General features: G+C 38.6%; 1 protein-coding gene across 1 annotated transcript in view; it reads right to left on the bottom strand.

Moving 5' to 3' along the window:
* LOC122661997 overlaps positions 1-7964 on the bottom strand; it is a 31474-nt gene extending 23510 nt beyond the window's left edge. Inside the window, exons 1-2 of the mRNA XM_043857529.1 lie at positions 7839-7964; positions 7565-7703 (exon numbers count right to left, since the gene is read on the bottom strand). Coding sequence (XP_043713464.1) covers positions 7565-7703; positions 7839-7875 — 176 coding nt within the window. The 5' untranslated portion in view covers positions 7876-7964. The remainder of the gene's footprint in view (positions 1-7564; positions 7704-7838) is intronic.
* Between the last annotated feature and the right edge of the window lie 15088 nt (positions 7965-23052).

Genomic DNA, 23052 nt, shown 5'->3' with positions numbered 1-23052 from the left:
GAATGACTACTGCTAGTGGATCTAAAATGAATTTTAATTATAAACTCTCTAATACCGTCATTTGTAATGATGGCATATGCCTAGATACACCTTTTCTTATGATTAAAGAACTTTCCTCCATGGTGTTATTAGGAACACCATTTCTCCAACAAATATATCCCTTTATAGTTAATCACAAAGGGATCCACACTACTATACATAACCAACAAATAACATTTGCATTTGCAGATCGACCAAAAGAACATGATATAAATTCTTTACAAAGACAAATTAAATACAAAGAAAAATTTATTAATACCCTCCATTCTGAAATACAACAGAAAACAATAAAAGAGAAACTTGAGAATCCTCGATTACAATTCTCCGTAAAAAAATTTCAGCAAAAACTTGAAACTGAAATATGTGCGGAAGTCCCGAATGCCTTTTGGGACAGAAAATCCCATTTAGTAACTCTACCATATGAGGATAATTTTTCCGATCGGTTAATACCTACCAAAGCTCGAGCCGCTCAAATGCCAACATCCCAACGTGAGATCTGTCAAAAGGAAATCAATGACCTTCTCGCAAAAGGGCTAATCCGCCCTAGTAAATCCCCTTGGAGTTGTACGGCTTTCTACGTCGAAAATAATGCGGAAATAGAACGTGGCGCACCACGTCTCGTAATAAATTATAAACCCTTAAATAAAGTCCTTAAATGGATTAGATATCCTATACCAAATAAATAGACTCCATGCATCATACATATTTTCCAAATTTGATATGAAATCTGGATATTGGCAAATACAAATTGCAGAAAAGGACAAATATAAGACTGCTTTTGTTGTTCCTTTCGGACAATATGAATGGAATGTCATACCATTTGGATTAAAAAATACACCTTCTGAATATCAAAATATAATGAATCAAATCTTTAATCCTTACTCCAGTTTTATTATAGTTTATATTGATGATGTCCTAATATATTCTAATTCCATTGATAAACATTGGAAGCATCTAAACATTTTCTTAAAGATTGTCAAAAATGCAGGATTAGTTGTTTCGGCAAAAAAGGTAAAACTTTTTCAGACTCGTATAAGATTCCTTGGCCATTATATTTCCTTTGGATCTATTCTCTCTATAGAGCGAGCAATTCAATTCGCTGATAAATTTCCAGATGAATTGACTGACAAAACTCAACTACAACTGTTCCTTGGAAGCCTCAACTATATATCAGACTTTTATTAGGACCTTGCCAAAGATGCCAAGCCTCTTTTCCTCCGACTTCAAAAGAATCCTGTTCCTTGGACAATTGACTAAACCATGGTAGTTCAACGCATCAAACTTAAAGCTAAAGAGATCCCCTGTTTATCTTTAGCCCAACCGGATTTATATAAGATAGTTGAATCAGATGCATCTGACATCGGATATGGAGGAATTCTTAAACAAAGACTTCCTTCGGGAAAAGAGCAATTGGTAAGATTTACTTCGGGAACATGGAACCCAGCTCAGCAAAAATACTCCACCATAAAGAAGGAAATCTTATCTCTTGTTCATTGTATTACCAAATTTGAAAGTGACCTACTTAATAAAAAATTCTTGGTGCGTATAGATTGCAAAGCAGCTAAAGATGTTCTTGAAAAAGACGTCAAAAACCTTGTTGCTAAACAAATATTTGCTAGATGGCAATCGTTACTTTCCATATTTGATTTTGATATAGAATATATTTCAGGAGAAAGGAATTCTTTGCCTGATTTTTTAACTCGTGAGTTTTGCAAGGACAAAAATAAGCAAATTGTGCCAACCTCTTCCGAAATCCTTCCTAACCCTGCTCAACGAGGACTCCTTGCTTCTCCTGACAAAAGCAAATTAAAAAGCATTCAAGAATTACCATCCCCTCTCTCTTCTAGAACCCCTCCTTTTCCAAAGACCCAATTTTCAGAAACAGCTACCATCCATCCCTTTCCAATAGAAGAATACCATGTTCATCATAATCTCACCCCATCCCAAATTGCCACCACGTACTTCATTGATCAACCCATCCATGGGCTAAAGCCTATAGAATTTTATGAACAAATCCTCCTCGAAACCGGTTGTGTCAATATCACACATACCTTCTCTGATGCCGCCAATACAGTCCAAGCATATTCAAAAATTTCTATCCTCAATATAAAATCTTTTAATGACTGGGGGACCAATATATCGGTCGAAAGGTCATTTCTAGATTCTTCTACAATATCCTATACAAAATATACCTACTTTGATTATGTCAAAGCATGGGAACAAGTACTTATATACCAAAATATATACGGAACTCATTCTTGGTATATCCAGTTCCATTTACAATACTCACTCTCATATACCATGTTGGTTTAAAATTTGGTTTTTTATATGGGGACCGACAAATTCGGACTTCTTTCCCTTTTCCCTCAAAGAATCCATCCTTAAATTCAAAAAATATAATTCTTCTCTTAACCCTCATGATATCAGCCTTCAATTTCTTATCCTTTATGAAATACCATGGATCATGAAATGGAATTATACTATTCTCCCAGACGATAATCAAGCCTGGGACTACCTTCCAACCCTTTATCGCCAAGTATATATCAAATGGTGGGATAAATTTTGTATTTCTCGTCTCGTCCCAAGCAAAATCCCTCTCAAAAAGGGAATATAATCTGATACATCTTCTTTAGGAGAAAGCTCGAGCTCTACCCCTCCGTAGCCTGACGATCTCTCCTCCACTATCGCATCCATTCGCAAAGGAAATCCTAACTAGACCCTGGAGCAAATTCGTCAAAAAATCCTTGATGCCCTTCTGCCCGACGACGACAAAATGTCTACCTCCGAAGAAACGGTGGATCTGGCCAATAACTCAAAAGATACCTTTCAGTTTGCTCAACGACAAGAAACCCCACCAACTTATTCCACGTCACCCAGCAACAAAGGTAAGGGTCGCTCGGTAGAATTTCACATTTGACAAAAGAGGAAAACAAGGTCCCACAGACCCGTGGAATGCCTCGTCAAATGTCACATTATTGCCAAAAAAAAAAAAAAGGGTGTCGGTGAAGTATCTATCTTATCTCTTTCCTAAATTGTCGGTGGATCTTTTATCTGACGCAAAAGAAGTCGGTGGAGTCTGTGGATTCCAATAGCCTTCAAATCCGCGGATTCGAAGACCCCTGAAGTCCGGAACATTATGCCTATATAAGGGACGTTGGGCTAGAAGGAGGAGGCATCGTCAGAAGAAGTTTTACTTTTCCTCTCTGCAAGTATTTTCTGCTTGATATTTCCCTTGAGTGCCTTAGTGAGTTGTGTTTGTAATTTTGAGCGTTTCTAACGAGTGATAAGTTTGTATGCATATGCAATCTCAAGAGATCTTCAACATAATCTCTGAGGTTTACAATCAATTCTCTGACTCTATTGTTCAACGATCAATTCACTGTGAGCATTCCATAGTACTTTTGGTTAGCTTGTTACTGTCTGTCTCCTTATTCGGACAAGTATTGTAAGATACATATGTAAGTAAGATCTTCCTTTCAATAATATTATGTTTGCAAGATTTAAAGTTTGATTTACAGTTAGTAGAAGAAGATATTCATTTTACTTCCATCAATATAGATTGATTATTTGCTACATATGCTCGTGCTCACCCCTCTAATGCTCTTGCTATTCTAGTATACATTATTGATTGGCAAATTGATCAGCAATTAATATTTGAAGAAAAGAGAGAGATAACACAGAAAATCAATCTTCTACTCTTGTGAGACTACATATACTTAAGCGTATTCTCCTTCTGGAACAAGCCATTGCTATAGAAAAGGATGATATAAAGCACATTCAGGCTAATATATATAACATAGAAAAGAATATTGAAATTCTCAATAAACAATTAAGTTATCTTCAAAACCAAGGATTACCTATCTCTTCTACTTTTGGTACTGAGCTATCCCAGCAACGTGATAGGTTAGCATTCAATCATATATTTCTCGAAAATCGTTTTGAGACTCTTCAAGATTTTGAAAATGAAGTATTTTCTTTCAGACTCGGATAAATCTGTCGTTTTAAGATCTTGGGGATTTTATATGAAGGGGTTTGCTAGTCAGCAGACCATGGAGATTTAGGGGCATGGGAGGAGGAGAAAACAAAAAGGGAGGGTATTATCGACCCTTCGTCAAATAGGGAGGGGGATATATTTGGTTTCATGATCTGGTGCTCCAGACCACGGTGTCAGTTAGCTGGTCAAGGTCGGCGGACAAAAAATCTTATATATATATATGGAAGAAAGTTTTTTGGTCCACCGACCAACTAATTGACACTGTGGTCTGGTGCTCCAAACCACAAAAACCGAATATTTCTCCCCCTATTTAACGAAGGGTCGATAATACCCTCCCTTTTGTTTTTTTTTTCCCTGTTTTGCCCCTAAATCTTTATGGCCAGCCAATACAGACTACACGATTGAATAAAATTTAATAGATCTGAATTACAGACAATTTTAACAAAACTGAACTGAACATATGATATGAAAATCAACTTGCATTAAAATAATGTGAATGTTGATCAGAAACCCCAAAATAGTACATACAACGAATAGTAACACAAATAAAAAATAGTATACACTCCAAGCATACTCAGACTAACAAAATACAGACTGAGACTCTAACAAGCGATGATGCAACTAGGAGGATCTCTTGTTCAAATAGACAACATACAGACTTCAAATACACACAAGTCCGGCGGACTTTGCCGAACTTGAAACAAAAAGGAATCCACTGACTAAAAGAACTCAAGGAGGGACGCATGGCCTAGATGTCTTGGAGTCGCATCATTCCAAAAGCCAAAGGAATCTACTTCATTAAAGAGATGCCTTCACGAAGACAAAACTTTTAAGTCATAACTATTGATATGAGGGGAATCTTTTTTTTGCCCAGGTGACCAAAACGGTCATCTTTCGTTCATCAAATAAGACGTGTTGTCTCCTTTGCCAAGAAAATTCGCCTAGACACCTAGGCAGTGCCTTGACAACTATGATGAGTATATATATATATATATATATATATATATATATGAAGGGGTTTGCTTGTCAGCAGACCATGGAGATTTAGGAGCATGGGAGGGGGAGAAAAAAAAAAGGGAGGGTATTATCGACCCTTCGTCAAATAGGGAGGAGGATATATTTGGTTTCATGGTCTGATGCTCCAGCCCACGGTGTCAGTTAGCTGGTCAAGGTCGGCAGACAAGAAAACTTATATATATATATATATATAGAAGAAAGTTTTTTGGTCCACCGACCAGCTAACTGACACTGTGGTCTAGTGCTCCAAACCACAAAAATCGAATATTTCTCCCCCTATTTGACGAAGGGTCGATAATACCCTCCCTTTTGTTTTTTTTTTTTTTTCCTCCCTGTTTTGCCCCTAAATCTTTGTGGCCAACCAATACAGACTACAAGATTGAATAAAATTTAATAGATCTGAATTACAAACAATTTTAACAAAACTGAAATGAACATATGATATGGAAATCAACTTACATTAAAATAAAGTGAATGTTGAACAGAAACCCCAAAATAGTACATACAACGAATAGTAACACAAATAAAAAATAGTATACACTCCAAGCATACTCAGACTTACAAAATACAGATTGAGACTCTAACAAGCGATGATGCAACTAGAAGGATCTCTTGTTTAAATAGACAACATACGGACTTCAAACACACAAGTCCGACGGACTTGAAACAAAAAGGAATCCACTGACTAAAAGAAATCGAGGGACGCATGGCCTAGATGTGCTGGAGTCGCATCATTCCAAAAGCCAAAGGAATCTACTTTATAAAAGAGCTGCCTTCACGAAGACAACTTTTGAGTCATAACTATTGATATGAGGGGAATCTTTTTTTTGCCCAGGTGACCAAAACGGTCATCTTTCGTTCATCAAATAAGACGTGTTGTCTCCTTTGCCAAGAAAATTTGCCTGGACACCTAGGCAGTGCCTTGACAACTACAATGAGGACGTTGAGAATGATGAATGGTAAAAATGGAAAAGATAAAATAAGGAATGGATGAATTTAGAACTAATTAAAGAATCGCTGCAATGCATGATAAGTTGAGAGAACGTCATTTGAGATGATATGAACAAGTACAACAGAGGACTTTGAATGTTCAGGTAAGGAAGGGTTATATGATTCAGATTGGAGGAACTAGAAGAGCCAAGGGTAGGCCTAAAATGAATCTAAGACAATTGGTGAGGAAAGACATGCATAGTTTAAGACTAGAGTTGATTGGAGAGAGAAGATCCATGTAGCCAACTCCATCTAGTTGGGATACAACTGAATTGAGTTGAGTTTGTATATCCTAAAAGCAATTTGTGTTTGCATAGTGCTAACTATTGCACAAAGAGTTACACAAGGCAACTTCAACATTGTTTCCCCGACTCCTGAGAGCATTTTTCTATTGAGTTGTTGGATGTGATAGCCCTCAGATGTGTATTTGTCACGCCTAGTGCATGAATTACATTACAATTCTGTACAAATTATATAACGATTCCTAGCCACAATCTAGAATAGAGCCAATCCTGAAGCCAATCCTGAAGTAGAGTACTGGTCATAGAAACCAAAGACAATCAATATGTGCCACATAACTTACTGAGATATATCACCAAGCTCTTCAGCTTGACAATAGGGACCAGTCTTCAGTTGGTAGCAGTGACATCCAAGAAGAAATGAAGATAGATATTGCACCCTGGTAGAATAGAATTATTTCTTGAGATGGAAACTGTTGATATGACATAAAGACACAGCACTTGTTCAGATGAACAGGTTTCCACCAGAGTATCAAGGACAGAAATGATCTACTACAGACACCAAGGATGGTCACAAAAATATAAGAGGCAAGAATCAAATGTAAGCCCCATGATATATGTGAGCTACAGGTTGAAATAAAGTTAAAGAACCAGAGATGAACCACATCCAATTATAAAAGACACACTTTGTGAAACCAACACATCACAAAGGACGCACCCAATGCACGAGCTCTCGCCACTGCGGGATTTGGGGAGTGTCATAATATACGCCACCTTACCCCTGCTTTCGCAGAGAGGCTGTTTCCAGACTCGAACCCGTGACCACTTGGCCATAATGAATAACACATCACAGATGCCCAGAAATCGAAAGTGTTGGTTTTAGTCGGTCAGGATTTGAGCGGACCAAGCAATATGGACAACATAGTGAGACCCGCCAGAACAGGCTTACACAAGTCTGTGTGTGTGTGTGTGTGTGTGTACACGTAACTAAGCACCAGTTTTACTGCAGCCATCAAAGAACTAATAATAATTGAAGACGTATACATTGATAATTCATCACATACTAGACGATTAAAACCATTCCAAATAAAGCTTCGAAATCCTTCCTAGTATTTCCACTTCCCAAGTAGTGACCATGACTTAATCATCAATAACAGAAAACATAAGAAAAACAAGGATAGGTGGATCCCATATATCAAGCATCCTAATTAAAACAAATAACAGCAACTCATCAGTCAGGTGTGACGTATTATCGATAATAACCGAGTAAGGATGATAGACACACCTCATAAGTCGTCTCCTTGGTTTGGGACACATGACCCCTTCATTCTTAGTCGAACATTTCTCCACCATTACAGCTGTTCTTAGTTTCCCCAATTCCCTCATCTGTTCCACCAGATTCTTCTCATACACTCGTGAACCCACTGAACATAAACAAGATAATACCAACACCACCACAACAGTCAACAAAACAAAGAAGTCAAGTTGTTCTAGAAATGTTTAGTGTCTCTAAGGCTTTTCACAAATAATAAGAAACAAGGTAATTAAAAAACATAAACCTTCTGTTGCTTCCATCAAACTCCTCGAGTCCTTCATTGTCACAAGCAGTCTAGAAAGAGAGATGGTGGTATAGTAATGCCTCTGATGCACTCAAATGCACAGATAACGCCTCTGATGCACCCCCACTGCACAGAAGACACTAAGATAAGAAACCAAAGAACAAATCACAATAAAAAACATAAATGAGAAACTTCAAAGATTTCTGAACTTAAAACTAAAGCATAAGGAAATAGCAACACACTAATAACAAAAAAAAATAGTAACTCGCTAAGATTTGCCCCGTACTACCTTCATTCTAAGGAATGGAAAACTTAATTTGAGACTCACCATTTGGTCCTTGTTTTTTCTTCTCCTTTTCCTTGTATAAGGCTACATGGCGCCTCTTAGTTTCTTACTAATTTGGCTTGTATCCTGCCTTTGGGCTTTGTTTTCTTTGTTCTTTTAATTAATTATTTTATTCACAAAAAAAAAAAACAAAATAGTAACACGCTAAATCAATTTCCACAAATCACAAGAACATATGGAGAGAGAGAGAGAGAGAAAAAACACAAGATGAAAGTCATACAATCACAATAATTTAAGCTTTCATGAAATGTCATAAATTCAACTTCTATAATTGCTCATTTCCTAACAGAAAATGACGCCCCAACTGAAACGATCAGGAAATTACAGGTGACGCCAATCATTACATTACAAACAGATAAAATCACCAACAAAAAAAAAACAATTGTGATATATAAAAATGCAACAACTCGAAGTCACAAAAATTTGAAGCAATTCCAAACAAAAATTTTAACAACCAAATAAAACAAAGTCAAATCCCCAAACAAAAAAGGGGGCGCCAACGTAATGAATACAGAAAAGTAACAAGAACCACACAAACTTTTAATCCCTCACCATTTAACAAAACAAACTCATTCAAGAGAGAGAAAGAGATCATTACAGTGTAGTTAATTATACTTTTACTTTCAGAAATTGTAGATACCAGCGGACACTACCAGTAAGTTATGCGAAGCAAAGAAGATCCAGATCTGGAACCATTCAACAAGTCTCCAACTACCCGAAACCGAACGAATCAGAGCCAATCTTCCCCTCCCCCAAAACTTGAATCCAAATCTAACGCAAGAGAATTCCGAATTCCGACAAAATTCCAACTTCAGAGCTCAAATCAAGCTTCAAATTCAACAAAAATGACAAAAAATGAAACCCTAACCCTGCTTGCGAACAGAGAAGACAGAGGAGAGAGAGAGAACAAGATTCGCTTTTCTTCTCTATTGCTCTCCCCACTGCCTGTCCGCCTCGCTCCTCAGTAGGAAAGAGAGAATGCTTCGGAAGTATTTATATCTCTCTAGGAAATATGAAATGACGCAAAATCCTTAATTCAGACAGTAAATTGCTCTCGTGGGTACGTCACTTGGACCGTCAATTTAGTATCTTGATATAAATCACGCACGCTTTTATTATAATCTAACGGCTAAAAATCTCATTCTCACGTGCACACGTGCTCTATAGAGTGATTTCTAGATTGACAAAAGCAAACCCATGTGGATGGATAAGATTGGTATCCACGCAGTTTCCGAGGTAGAGAGTTATTACAAAGTTTATGTTGAACAGAGGTAAAGGAAGGTCTACCTCATTTTTCTACATACGTGGCAGTGGATTTGAATTAGATATCAATTGATCAAATCTAAAGAACAGTATTCTCTACTATATTTGTGCACGTGGCGTATTGGATAAATGCATCGTTCACCAGCAAACATTGTTTTTTTATTTTTTTATTTATATATGCATAAAAAGAAAAAGATAGAAAAATACATTATCTATATGCATCCTAAGCTTCTCCGATCTAACTCTATTGGCTAGAGAGTAAGTTACTGAAATATAAGAGCAGTCTTGTTTAATAATAGTTATAGTGCCATAACTGTTCTTAATAGACTTAGGCTCTGTATGGTAATGCTTCTGGTCATTGATCCATATCTCCTTCTAGTTTGTCAACTAAACTCTGATAGTTAATTCAAACGGTGATGGTGGTGGCGTCAAGCGCCAAATCCGAGTAAAATGTTTGAGGGTTGGTGTTCATGTGCTACAGTGTGATAACTGTTGGTCTTTCATACCTCACATCAATACTACAGTGTATTTACATCCTATTTCGATCAATCAGTGGAGGTGAAGGACTAGAGCCCCAAAGGTGGACTTACAAGCATTAGGCCATAAAAGAACCGGTCCAAAAGACATTCAAACAAAGGTGAAAGGTAAACCACGTAATTGTTAGGGCCGTTATAACAAACCCGAAAAGAAAAGTTTAACTGACTATCATGACAAAAGGACATGGAAAGTGGGCCAAGCAATTGATTAACTGCCAAAAATACCAGAATACTCAAGGTGCTATAAATGGATAACCTAGCAAAGAGAAAAGGACTTTTCGGCAACTATACAAAAATCTGCTTTTGTCTTCCTTTCCATTACTGTTAGAATAGTGTTTTTTTTTTTTTTTTTTGTTCAAAATCATAGTGTAGCACCGTGTTCTTCACCAAACGCTAGTATGTTTTTAATTAAATAGTATATCTTCTTGTTCCTCCAATTTATTCTCTAATTGTATCATTTTATTCTGGGCATTGCAATTAATCTATATTTAAAAGCCCTTGGAGCAATCAAAGGCAAGAGAGAATTTCATATCCCCTGATAGAGGTCAGTAATAAATATCTTAAATCACATCTTGAGTCCTTGTGGCTCTGGCACGCCTTGCAATCCTCATTTACAATATCTGCAACGGTGTGACTGAATTTGTTGCCAACACATTTTGGTGGTACTCCCCAAATTAAATCGTGATGTCAAGGAGGAGCGTACGAAACGTTGTCGAAGGTGACATGTTGAATCCCTTAAGGACACCCAACCTTGAGCCTAGTAATGAAGGTGCTCCATCAGGGGCACATTCAGTTACTAATAACATAAGGGAAGATATGACCTATGTGAGAACGTGTCCTCCATCTCATCCCTCTTTGGGGAATGAGAGAGGGGTGAATTGAATGTAGGGGAGTCGCCACCTAGATGAGGGTCTAGGACCCCAAATTTGTACTGTATTGATTCTTATGTGATGTCCTTTTTGGGGGACAAATGGTCTGTTGGTTTGGGTACGGGTCAAATTACGGTCTAGGGAAGGTATTAGGCACCCCAGTCTGTCCGGACTTGTCGGTCTTTCTGTTACTTGGCTAGGTAGGATTATAACATGCTTTGAAAATAGTGAAAAAAAAATACAAGAATACTGTAAAGAAGTAAAATACAAAGGGAGGTAGAGAAACACATACCCGAAGGTTTGGCTGCAAAGTAAAGGGTTAGTATACGTGAAAGTAAAGAAAAGACTCAAAGACCTATGAGACCTTAGCATGATTGACTCTAATCAAAGCAAAGGTAAGGGAAGAATATGAAAACGGAAATGATAATTCAATGTACATGCATGGAGCAGCATAGAAATTGGAATTAAAGCAAGAAAACATGTGTGCATGCTAAGAGATTAATACATACATGAGGGAGTCTTAGACTACATGGGATGAGGATCATGGAGATATGCATGCATGTGGGTAAGATGCAAAATTAAAGAAAAGAAAAGGAAAGATAAGGAGTATGGGTGATCACCATCTAGAGAGATGAGATCACTTTCATCTGGAGACGCAAAACAAAATAAAAGCGAAAACAACGTAGATTAAATAAGATTTTAAGACAAAGAGCTTACCTAATAGAAGAAGATTGAAATGGAGGTGCGGAGGTTTTCCTTTCGTAACTCAGGAGATTTGTACGTTGAGCAAGTATCACCGCTTGTGGTGGCTTCTCTTGTCTCTTTGTATGCGAATATTTCATTGTCAAGTCAAGATCACCGGATGGATGTCTTGGGGCTTTGATCTTGAAGTTTTAAGTGGGGATTGTGACACTCAAGAGGTGGGAGAGACAATAGGCTAAGTCCAAGTGAACGGCCAAAAGCAAAGACTCAATGCTTTTGAATAGGGGAGTTGAATTGGGGCATTCAAGCACCAAACTAGCATAAAAAATCCAAAGGCCATCCTCAACATGAGAGGGGGTGTATTTATAGATGTAGAGGGGTGTGTGCACTCCCAAATTCATGCAGGGATGCTAGGTGGATCTGGATCATCCAAATGGGGGTCTTTGCATTGATGGTGGGTGTAAAGTCAAGGTAAGGACCAATGGATGGATAGCAAGTGTTTAGTTGCCTTAGGAAGTATTTCTTGGTGCCTAAGGGAACCAAGATTGAGATTCAAAGTGCAAAAAATAAGCTTGGTCGCAAAAAGGAATCGAGTTCGAAGCTAAACATGGCAAGTTTTGGCTTCTCGAATTTGCAAAGATTCGACATTAAAATTGCCCGAGTCGACATCGAAGTTGGGTATGGTCGACATTGAGTGATTGTCGATGAATAGCACTTAACATCGAGGGTTGGTGTTTAACTATCGAAAATTGAATTCTGAATGTCGAACTAAGTTAGACAGTGGAGATATTATACCCGACAGTGAGGGGGTATGGCTCGATGTCGATGGAAGGTCAGCTCGATGTCGACTCTGGGCCTTTGAGTGTCAGTACTGGTTCCAGTGTCGACAAGGATGGAATGGGCTGTTTGGGCCAGGGTCTGTGCTGGGCCAGGCTGGTTCTAAGGGGACTGGGTCAGGGCTAGCCTTTCTAAGGGTTCTTGGAGGCTCTATTTGGGTTCTGGCAAGGGAATGGACGATCAGATTCGGACAGTACACTGACTCTACATCCACAGATACACCGACTGTAAGCCTTGGAGAGTGTTCATCATCATTATGGGAAACCTCCGGGGGAGAAGACAAAATGAGGTGTCTATAACCTGCCAGATAGTAACACTTTACGCCCTGCAACCAATAATATATGTTAGTTGATTACTGCAATGACACAATCCAACAATGGTCAACAAGCTCGTTTTGACCAATTGATGACAGTTCTCACGTTTCAAACGTATCAGGGTACTTAAAACCAGCAACCTAGTATGGATTAACAATCATTTGTTCATATGTTTTCATAAGGATGGGGGCAATGTTGCATCCAATATGATCGATCAGCCCGGTCATATAGGGAGCTTGAGTCACCAGTGGAAAGTGGTGACCAAATTAACCAGGGGATGACTTCGCAGGCTCCACATAGCCTACCACCACTCCAGGAAGCGAATGCTTATTCGGCCAACCCCATGACCGCACTGGCTTATTCCCCAATCAAGTAACATGGTTACTATAGGGGCAAATTCTATCCCACTAGGAGGTTATCCAACTCCAACCCAATCTGGGTTACCAACCAATATGGTTAGGTGATAACAATGGGCGGAGGAACTTGGGATTTAACCCAAGGCCAAATTTGGTGCATACAAACATGCTTGATGCACAAGTAGAATGGCCATACCATGACCAGAATGGGCAACCTGAAGGAGTACCATTCCCTCCATAGAATAGTCCAAGGCCACAAGTAGGGCAACCTCAAAACCACATTGAGGTACTACCCATGGTCAAGTTGATCAAATACCTATTGTCCGAGCAGAATTGTCCGAATGATCTAGGACCAAATCAACCCTACTTATAGACCAATAACCAGGCTAGTTTATATGAAACCATATCCAGAGTGTGCCAAGAATGCGATGAATCTATAGATAAGTTTGGGAATAGATTTAAGACAACGAGGTACAGGTGTCCAACTACCTTGCAATAGATTGAATATGCAAAGATGGCGTTAGGAGGTTTGCATTTTGAACTAAGGAAAAGATTTGGTGGATAGGAGTTCATTGATTTGTGCCAGTTGGTTGCACAAGCCACTAGTTATGAGTTTCTTCTTAAAGAAAAGGAAAAATGAAAAGCATCATCCAATGGGACCTAAGAGCCAATTTATTACTTGCCATAATGGGACCAGATGGAAATAAACCAGTCAGTTATGTATACTGTGAAGTCAGCGTAGTTGAGATTATTGCAGGAAAGCCCTACATTTGTAAGGCATCGGCTCGAGCAACTGATAGCCAAAACCTATTGTGCAGACTAGATCAACACAGGCAAAGAATTTTGATGCCAGGAGCAAGTACTCTTTTAATATAACTAAGGGAAAAATGATATTTGATCACTTGTTGAAAGACAAGCATATCAAACTATTAGAGGGACACCAGGTCCATCCCCCAAGTGAGATCAAAGATAAGAAGTATTGTAAGTGTCACAATTCCCATACACACCAAATTAACAATTATGTTCTGTTACGCACTGCCTTGCAGAAAGCCATCAACGATGATCGTTTAAAATTTCCTAACAAAAAGAAAAGAGTTATGTTGATTGATGAGGACTCATTCCCATTGGTCAATATGCACGGTTACCTTCAAAGTAACTATTACACCTGTGACCAAGCTAGTCTAATTTGAACTGTTTATAATAGGTGCTGCTCCGGCGATCGTCGACACCATTGACATGTGGGTTGTAGCAGTCAAGAAGTCATGTAGATTTGCAGACTACTTCATATACATGTTCATGGTGTGAAGGGTGCGGAAGAAGATGTCCGCATGGACTTCCGGATGATTGGTAGTAAGTAACTGAATTGTGTTGCTTTAATCTGTAAATGCATGGCAGAATATTATTATTTTACTGTGCACAAACTCTTATTAAAACACCCTTGAGAACATTGTTAGGGATTTTATGTTCAATGTTCAATGTAATCTTTTCTTATTGTCTTCTTTATTTCCTTAGAACATTGTTCTTAACATTGCTAAAGTGCATATCTCAGGTTTGGACGACCAATGGATTTGCTCTCTATGTTACACCTGCACCCGAAATATATCCTAATACCCCTGGTCAAATTAGACTTTTACCAATGAGTAATGCCACGATGGCAGTGGGCAACACCTGTGACCTTGAACCTAAAATTTTATTATAAGTGTCCCCTCGAAGTCCTGGAAGTACAAGTTAAAGCCCTGCAACTTTCCTTGAGGTTTGGGTCCTAACAGCAGCAACAGAGTCACGAACGGACTCACTCGACTGGTTTTGTTTGTGGATCCGTCTGAACTGTTTCTTGCCTTTTTAAAGTATTTTCATGTGGGACCCAAGTCCTCGTGTCCCGGACACCATAACTAGACCTTCGGACAAGATGGACCCCCACCCTTACCTTCAATTGGTCAGTTGGGCCATAAAAGTGAGCCCACAAGACTTAACTTAAATAAATAATGAGTTCTTCTATTTTAGCTTGAACCAAACAAACCTTAAAGACTAATGTACTTTTATAGGACTTAGGGCAGACCCAAACATGTCCTAACTAAATAGACTAATTAGGTGGTAACCTTGGCCAAACAGGGTGGTGACCTTGGCCAAACAGGCCCAAAGGTTCATTAAACCCAAAAGACTATTTTATGTCTTAGAAACACTTAAGCAAACAGGCCCTAAGGCCTCTTTTAGTCTTTAAAAGATAAGACATAGTCTCTTATTCTCCTATCTCTTCCCCTCCAAGCCAAACCGTGGAGGAGAAGAGACAAGGAAGAAGAAGAAGTAGGAAGAGGAATGAGAGGGAAAGGGAAGAAGATGGAAGGCATGCCAAAGGGGTTTGGCTGCCGTACCTTCCATCCCTCTGTTGTTCGATCAAGACTTAAAGAAAAGAAGAAAAAGGGGAGGAGGAGAAGAGAGGAGATGGATCTTCAAGGATGGTTAGGGCTGGGATTGGAGCTCCACTCTCCAAGGTATGACCTAACTCTTGGTACATCCCTCTTTTCCATTCCCATTCTTGATTGAAGTAGATTCTTTAAGCTTGAGCTAACCTAGGGTCCCATTTGGGACTCAAGGTGAGATTAGCCCTTAAATGGGACTCTAATAGTGAAGACCAACCCCCCTAATGTAGGCTCCTACCAACCATTTGCAGCCATTGTTGCTGATCCCTTGGTTTTAAACCCCCAAACCCTACCCTTGGACCAAATGGAGTCAAATCCTTATGTGATCTTGGATCCATGAGGTAAGCCTAGGTTCTAGTGACCCTAGGGAGACCTAGGACACCACTTCATGAACCTGAGTGCCATGTGAACTCCAAGTTCCAAGCTGGAGGGAAAACCCTAAGAAATCTCAAAAAAGAATTTCGACGGACACACGAACGGAGTCACTGTCATGGTTCTATTCATAAGTCCATCCAGTTTATCCTAGTCAAAATGGTTCGAACGGATGTAGGAATGGATTTACTCTATTGCCTCCGCCCGTGGTCCTGTTCCCTCTCGGGAATGTCTCCGGGATCTAACGGATGCAGGGGGCGGATTCATAAGGCTCTTCCGTCTGTAGTTTCGTTCACTCTCGGGTGTGTCTCAAGGTTCGAATGGATGCAGGAACGGATCTAGGTAGAAGTTCCATCCGTGGATCCGTCTCTCGTGTTTTGACCTTTTGAGCTGAACGGAGTTAGGGATAGACTAACCCTGTTACTTCCGTCCGTGAGTCTGTCCGTGCTGTCTTAGTTGAGACTTAGTTTTAACTTTGGGGGCATAACCTAGGACCCCTCTATACACCTTTTGATGTTTGCTCTTGCATTCTTAGGCTACCCAACTCGATGGATAGAAGGTGCATTGGTGAGATTCATGTCAACCACGCCGGGTGACACCCGAGTTCGGTGAGTGGGTTTTGGGTGATTTGTTTGGGCTTGAATATATATATATATATATATATTAAGCAATCATTATCATGCTATTATATGAATTATAAGCATTTTGTGCATTGCATTATTATCTCAAATGTGAACTGTTATGAATGTGATGTGATAATGTTCTCACTATTGTATCGGGTTATAGTGTCGGGTGTACCGGTACCGGAACCCCAGAATTTAATTATGAAACTTTTTATCTGTCATCCTGATCTGTATGCGTCGTGTCGTGCTGGTACCCGGGTACTAGATGGAATGAAAAGTTGATGCACCCAGAATACCTCTCGGGACGATAGGACTTGCATGTAGTATATCTGCGGCTAGGATTCTTGCTCCTTTATGCTACGACCCTTACCAACAGGGGTTTATGTGTTGGATAGTCTGAGCACCTGTTGCCTGAGGGGGAGAGAGACTAGGTCAGGGGTAGTGATAGCTATCGGGGTCTACCACTGAGTGGTCTGATGGCTTCTACCAACATAGGCTCCCTCGTGATAACTGAGCTTTCATTGGGGCGATAAGTTAAGTAACCCTCAGTGTCTCCCGAGTTATCACAGTAGCATACACTTGACTTAGAAATTGTATGCTAGGTGAAAAATGAATCTAACATCTACATGCATCATGAATTGTTTGAAATTACGTGTTTGTGTGTATGTGCATTCCCTTTTGCTCTCTCACTAGCTTGTGGAGCTAACCCCGTTGTACACCCTCTTTTTAGTTGATATGTAGGTAACCTCTTGATGAGCACCTATGGATGCAAATCAAGCGGAGTCGGTGGATGGGACTTGGATGTTGATGTACACCCAAGAATGGTGCCCTAGTGGCGTGATTTAATTATTTATTTCCATATTCACCTTCATTCATGTATAAACTTCATGTGTAAATGTACAGAGCTAAATGGATGGTTACGGGATATTGCAACTATATTATGTGTTATCATTAGAGAACCGATGCTCTATATTTACATGATTTGATTGAATTTGGCTTCCGCTAACTCTGTAATTGGAACGATTTATTCCATTGGATACGTTCCCTGATGTTATCATGACTTGATAACAGAGTGGACTATGGCTTGGGACACTTTATCTGTGATCCTGATGGTATTGGGATGACACTTGTCATCACAGTCACCCCCTTTATTGTAAAATATCTTTAATCGGAATGGGGGCGTGACACTCTATCTAAGAATGGGAGGTTTAAAACCCATCTAGTTGCCAAATTTCTTAATTCTCCGGAATGACCTTCTCGAGATACTTGTATCTTAAAGTGTGGTGGTTCCTTTGAAAGCTTAAGTTACATCCCAAGTTTAAATTGTTTTTTTTTTTTGGCGTGTTTTACATGCAAGGATTTCTGTCAAAGTAGTTCTCTCAAAATGGATCTTGATCGACCCCACTTGTGTCTTTTGTGGATCATGTGTTGAGTCTGTGTGGCACATTCTCCTCCTTTGCAAATGGTCAAAATGAACTTTGGCTGCAGGACCTCTGGGGTTGAGAACTGAGTTTCTCTCCAGTACCTCCATTGCTGGTCTGTTGGGGTATCCTAACCCCACCTCCATAAATGTTTTGATGATAACAAACATGTAGACATGGTCCTATATAAATATATATGTCAACAGGGCTAATAAAGTCAAAAGAGAAGAAGACATATAGAAGCGGAGATGTTCAAGACAAAGCCATGAAGATCAAGATTTCAAGGGCATTTCAAGAAAAGAAGAACTTGGAAGATCTTTTGAAGATTGAAAAACATCACTCGAAGATGGAGACCAAGACTTTAATCAAGACTCAAGATGCTCGTGTGCACATACTTAAACACACTTACTGCATGTTTGTAATTGCACTTACATAAAATTAATGAAATAAACATGTGCATCTTTTAGGGACCTTAGGAGGTTATAAATGAACCCTCTATGACCTTAGGACTTGGTAAAAATTATTGGAGAAAGTCCCGAACCAATCCCTACAGTTAGACTGCTGCAATCAGGCCAAGACTGTAATTCGATCGATCGGATCTCAGTACATGCATCGATCGGATCTGGCAGAGGCTTCATGGGTACATTCCCATAAGTGACCCGGTCGACCGGATCAAGTGGGACGATGATCCGATCGATCGGACATCGACCGGATGGCCCTACTACCCTCCAACGACTAGTTTTTAAACGGCTACTTTTTGTAACGGCTAGGATCCGGTCGACCGGATCAATCTTCAGGTCGACCGGATTGGTGAAAAATAGATCCGTTAGAGCACAATTTGCACATGTTCTAAAGACCATTAATGAGCCTATAAATAGAGAACATGTCAGTCCTTTTCACCTATCCACTACAGTCCAAAATCTTACTTTTGAGAAAGGTGAAAAATGATTAATTGCTCTCATCATTGAAGTCTTGTCCACATCTACTTCGATCAAGGTTTGACTTCAAAACTTAAAGAATCTTTCCAAACTCACACTCTAAATTCTTATAGAAGATCATCGTTGTGCAAGCATACATTCGAATCATTTGGCTCTTGCAAGGAGTACACATCACACTCCTTGCTAAGGTATTTATACATTTATTTCTCTTGTATTTAGTTTATGCTTTTGAGTTTATAAAGCATTGTTTGCATTGGCTTAGACTGTACTTAGACATTGCAAGGATTCTCTTGTCCTTATAAGATGTAGATTCTCTTATCCTTAAAAGATTGGGATCCTCTTATCCGGTGAAAAAAGATTGTAAAGGTGTTCTTCCCACCTACTGTACTGAAAGGAAGGAACTAGTAAATTCTCTCAAGGTTAAGAGGAGTGGACGTAGGCTAAGTGTAACCGAACCACTATAAATTTAGTGTGTCTCTCTATTTGCGCATTTTATTTCTATCTATCTTGTTTTAATTCAAGAAAATTTAAAAAGGACAAAAATTCACTAGTGATAACCTATTCACCCCCCTCTAGATTATCCAACAAGTGGTATCAAAACGAGAGCTCATTTTGATTGAGACTAAGATCTATGGGATCGCATTACACCAATCCTCTTGAGGGACTAAATGTCTCTAGACCTCCCTTGTTCAATGGAGACAATTTTCCTTATTGAAAAATTAGATTCCAGAACTTCACATGTACACATTATCTTGAAGTTTGGCATGTTATTGAAAATAGACCTTATTCTTTTACTAAGATTGTAGATGGTGAAAGTGTGCCTAAGAAAACCTCTGAATTAATTCCTGCTGAAAAGGAGAAAATTCAGTACAATTACAAGGCTATCACCTTTCTACAATATGCCTTGACCGATTCCGAATTTAATAAGATAACCATATGTGAAAAGGCTAAAGAAATTTGGGACACACTTGTAGTTTCATATGAAGGGACTTCACAAGTGAAGAAATCTAAAATTGATAAACTTGTGCATGAGTATGAACTGTTCAAAATGTTAGAAAATGAAAGTATTTTGAGTATGTTTTTACGTTTTACTAACATTACCAATAAGTTGAAGGGCTTGGGTAAAACATATACCAAGTCCAAAAATGTGAGAAAAATTCTCAGGTCATTTCCCCCCAAGTGGAGACCAAAAGTAACAATCATCAAGGAAGCAAAGGACCTCGACAAAGTGAGCCTGGACGAACTGCTTGGATCTCTTCTCACTCACGAAGTCGAACTGAATGAAGATGAAAGATGGTCTGAAATAAAAGAACCAAAGAAGAAGACCATAGCCCTCAAAACCTCTAATCTGATGAAGAGAGTAATGAAAAAGAGGACATCAACCTCTCAGAAAAGAAAATGTCTCTTATTACCAAGAAATTCCAGAAATTCCTCAAAAGGAAAGGAGGCAAATATTTCAATAAGGGACAAGCAAACAAAGGTAAGATTCCCACTAAAGACAAACCTCTTCCTTCTAGGAAAGAAATTGTCTGCTATGACTGCAAAAAGCCTGGCCACTTTAGAACTGAGTGCCCAAAAGGACAAGATAAGAAGAAAGCGTATGCTGCTGAAATTTCATGGGATTCAAGTGAAGAAGAAGAAGTGGGAGATTCTGATGAAGAGGTGACAAATCTAGCTCTCATGGCAACAGAAGAAGACATTGAGGTAAACTCAGACTATCTCACTTCTAATTCTAAATATAGTGATTCAATTGAAGAGATAGATACAGATGACATAGATGAAGATGATATTGAAAAGGGATTTGAAGCTCTCTATGAGGCAAGTCGCAAGCTTGAAGCTTCAAATTCCTACCTAAAGAAGGAAGTGATAGAATTGAACAATAAAATAGATGACCTACTTATCTATGTTGCCCAACTTGAAGGAGAAAATGGGAGATTGATGTCAGCTTTGTTGACCTTTACTAAGGGTCAAAAATCTTTAGACACTCTTCTTGGTACCCCTCAAAAACTACCACAGGACAAAGAGGGTTTAGGCTATAATGGAAAAATCCTATACCTTGCCAAAGGTAAAGAAAAAGTGGTAGAGGGAAGAATATATCAAGGTCAAACGTCACCTTCTCATGATCCCCCTTCAAGGAATCAAGGACATAGAAATCAACGGCATAGAAATCAAAGGTATAGAAATCAACATCATCATGTATTTCAATATACCTCTCAAAGAATGAATAGACCCCAAAGGAAATATGTACCTCAAAGACCTCAAAGACCAATATCAAAGACCATATGCTCCATACACAATGGAAAGAAGTTACAGACCTCAACCAAGCCATAGGCCATATATGAAGTTTAACTCATATAGACCTTATGACCATCAAAGATTCCAAAGAGGTAGAAGGACCTAAAACTCCTTCGATTGGCAAAGATCGCAAAGGCAGAAAAGGGCACCATCTCCATTTGACATTTGTGACCCTAGGTACCAACGACCTAAGAACTATGTTCCATACACAAATTATAGTCTTAAATACAAGACAGTCTGGGTACCTAACGAATCTCTCAACTCTAACAATGGTGGACCTAACAGATTGTGGGGACCAATGCATGTGTAAACTTTGTTTTGTATGTATGCTTGAAGAGCAAATGACAAGTTGAATGGTACATCGACAGTGGGTGCTCCAAGCATATGACGAAAAATACAAAGTTATTTACAAAGTTAAGAAAGTATGATGGAGGATGGTGACCTTTGGAGACAATGGCAAAGGAAAGATAATCGGCATTGGAAACATCAACATTGGAGGTACCATCATATCAAACGTCTATCTGGTAAACAAACTTGCCTACAACCTACTTAGTGTAAGTTAACTGTGTAGCGTTAGATATAAAGTAAGTTTTGATGTTTCATATTGTCTAGTTTTGGATGCAAATAACAAAGTAGTGTTGAAAGAAATTAGAAATAATAACATATATACTTGCATTATTGATGAAACTAGTTCTAGCAATACTTGTTTAGTCTTTTATGAAGATTCAAGTGTTTGGCATAGAAAACTTGGACATATAAATATCAAATTAATTCAATCAATAGCTTCCAAGGATCTTGTCCTAAACTTACCCAAACTAAAGTTTGACAAGAATTATTTTTGTGATGCTTGCCAAAAGGGGAAACAAGTTCAAGTTTCCCATAAATCTAAGAACTTTGTTTCAACTACTAAACCACTTGAACTTCTCCATTTGGATCTTTTTGGCCCTATTCCTACTCCAAGTTTGAATAGTAAAGTATATACTTTTATGATTGTTGATGATTATTCTAGATATACTTGGACTTGTTTTCTTAGACACAAAAATGATGCTTTTAATGAATTCTCAAAACTATGTAAGAAAATTCAAAATCAAAAGGGCTATTTGGTCATTACAATAAGAAGTGATCATGAAAGTGAGTTTGATAACTCAAACCAATTTGAAAATATTGTGATGATGAAGGCATCATCCATAATTTCTCTACTCCTAGAACACCTCAATCCAATGGGGTTGTTGAAAGGAAAAATAGATCTCTTCAAGAGGCTGCCCGGACTATGCTTAGTGAATATTCTCTACCTAAATATTTTTAGGCTGAAGCTGTTATTACTGCATGTTATGTTTTAAATCGTGTTTTGATTCGAAATTTTTTATCTAAAACACCTTATGAGTTTTATTTTGGAAAGAAGCCCAAAGTTGACTATTTTCAAATCTTTGGGTGTAAATGTTTTATCTTGAATACCAAAGACCCCAAAAGCAAATTTGATAAAAAATCAAATGAAGGTATTTTTCTTGGATGCTCTAGCAATAGCCGTGCCTATAGAGTATTCAACAAAAATACCTTAGTTGTAGAAGAATCTATGAACATTAGATTTGATATCGCTCCTCCTGAAGAAAAATACAAACCTCTAATTGATGAGGATGAAGAGGTCATTTCTGAAATCTCTAAAAGAGTTGAGACCACTTCCCTAAAAGAAGATGAAGATTCCCATATAGAAACTTCCAAAGAAAACCCTTTGGAACTTCCCAAAGAGGTTAGACCTTTAAAGAATCATCCACTAGATCAAGTCATTGGTGACTTGGAATCAGGAGTTCAAACTAGGTCCAAACTTCAAAACACTTCTAATTTTTCTGCATTTCTATCAATTGGTAGAACCTAAGAACATAAAAGAAGCCTTGATGGATAATAACTGGATTTTGGCCATGCAA

This window comes from Telopea speciosissima, chromosome 5 (genome assembly GCF_018873765.1).
Source record: "Telopea speciosissima isolate NSW1024214 ecotype Mountain lineage chromosome 5, Tspe_v1, whole genome shotgun sequence".
NCBI lineage: Eukaryota > Viridiplantae > Streptophyta > Magnoliopsida > Proteales > Proteaceae > Telopea > Telopea speciosissima.
The sequence above is the reverse complement of the archived record's forward strand: the minus strand, read 5'-3'. Positions and strand labels throughout refer to the sequence as shown.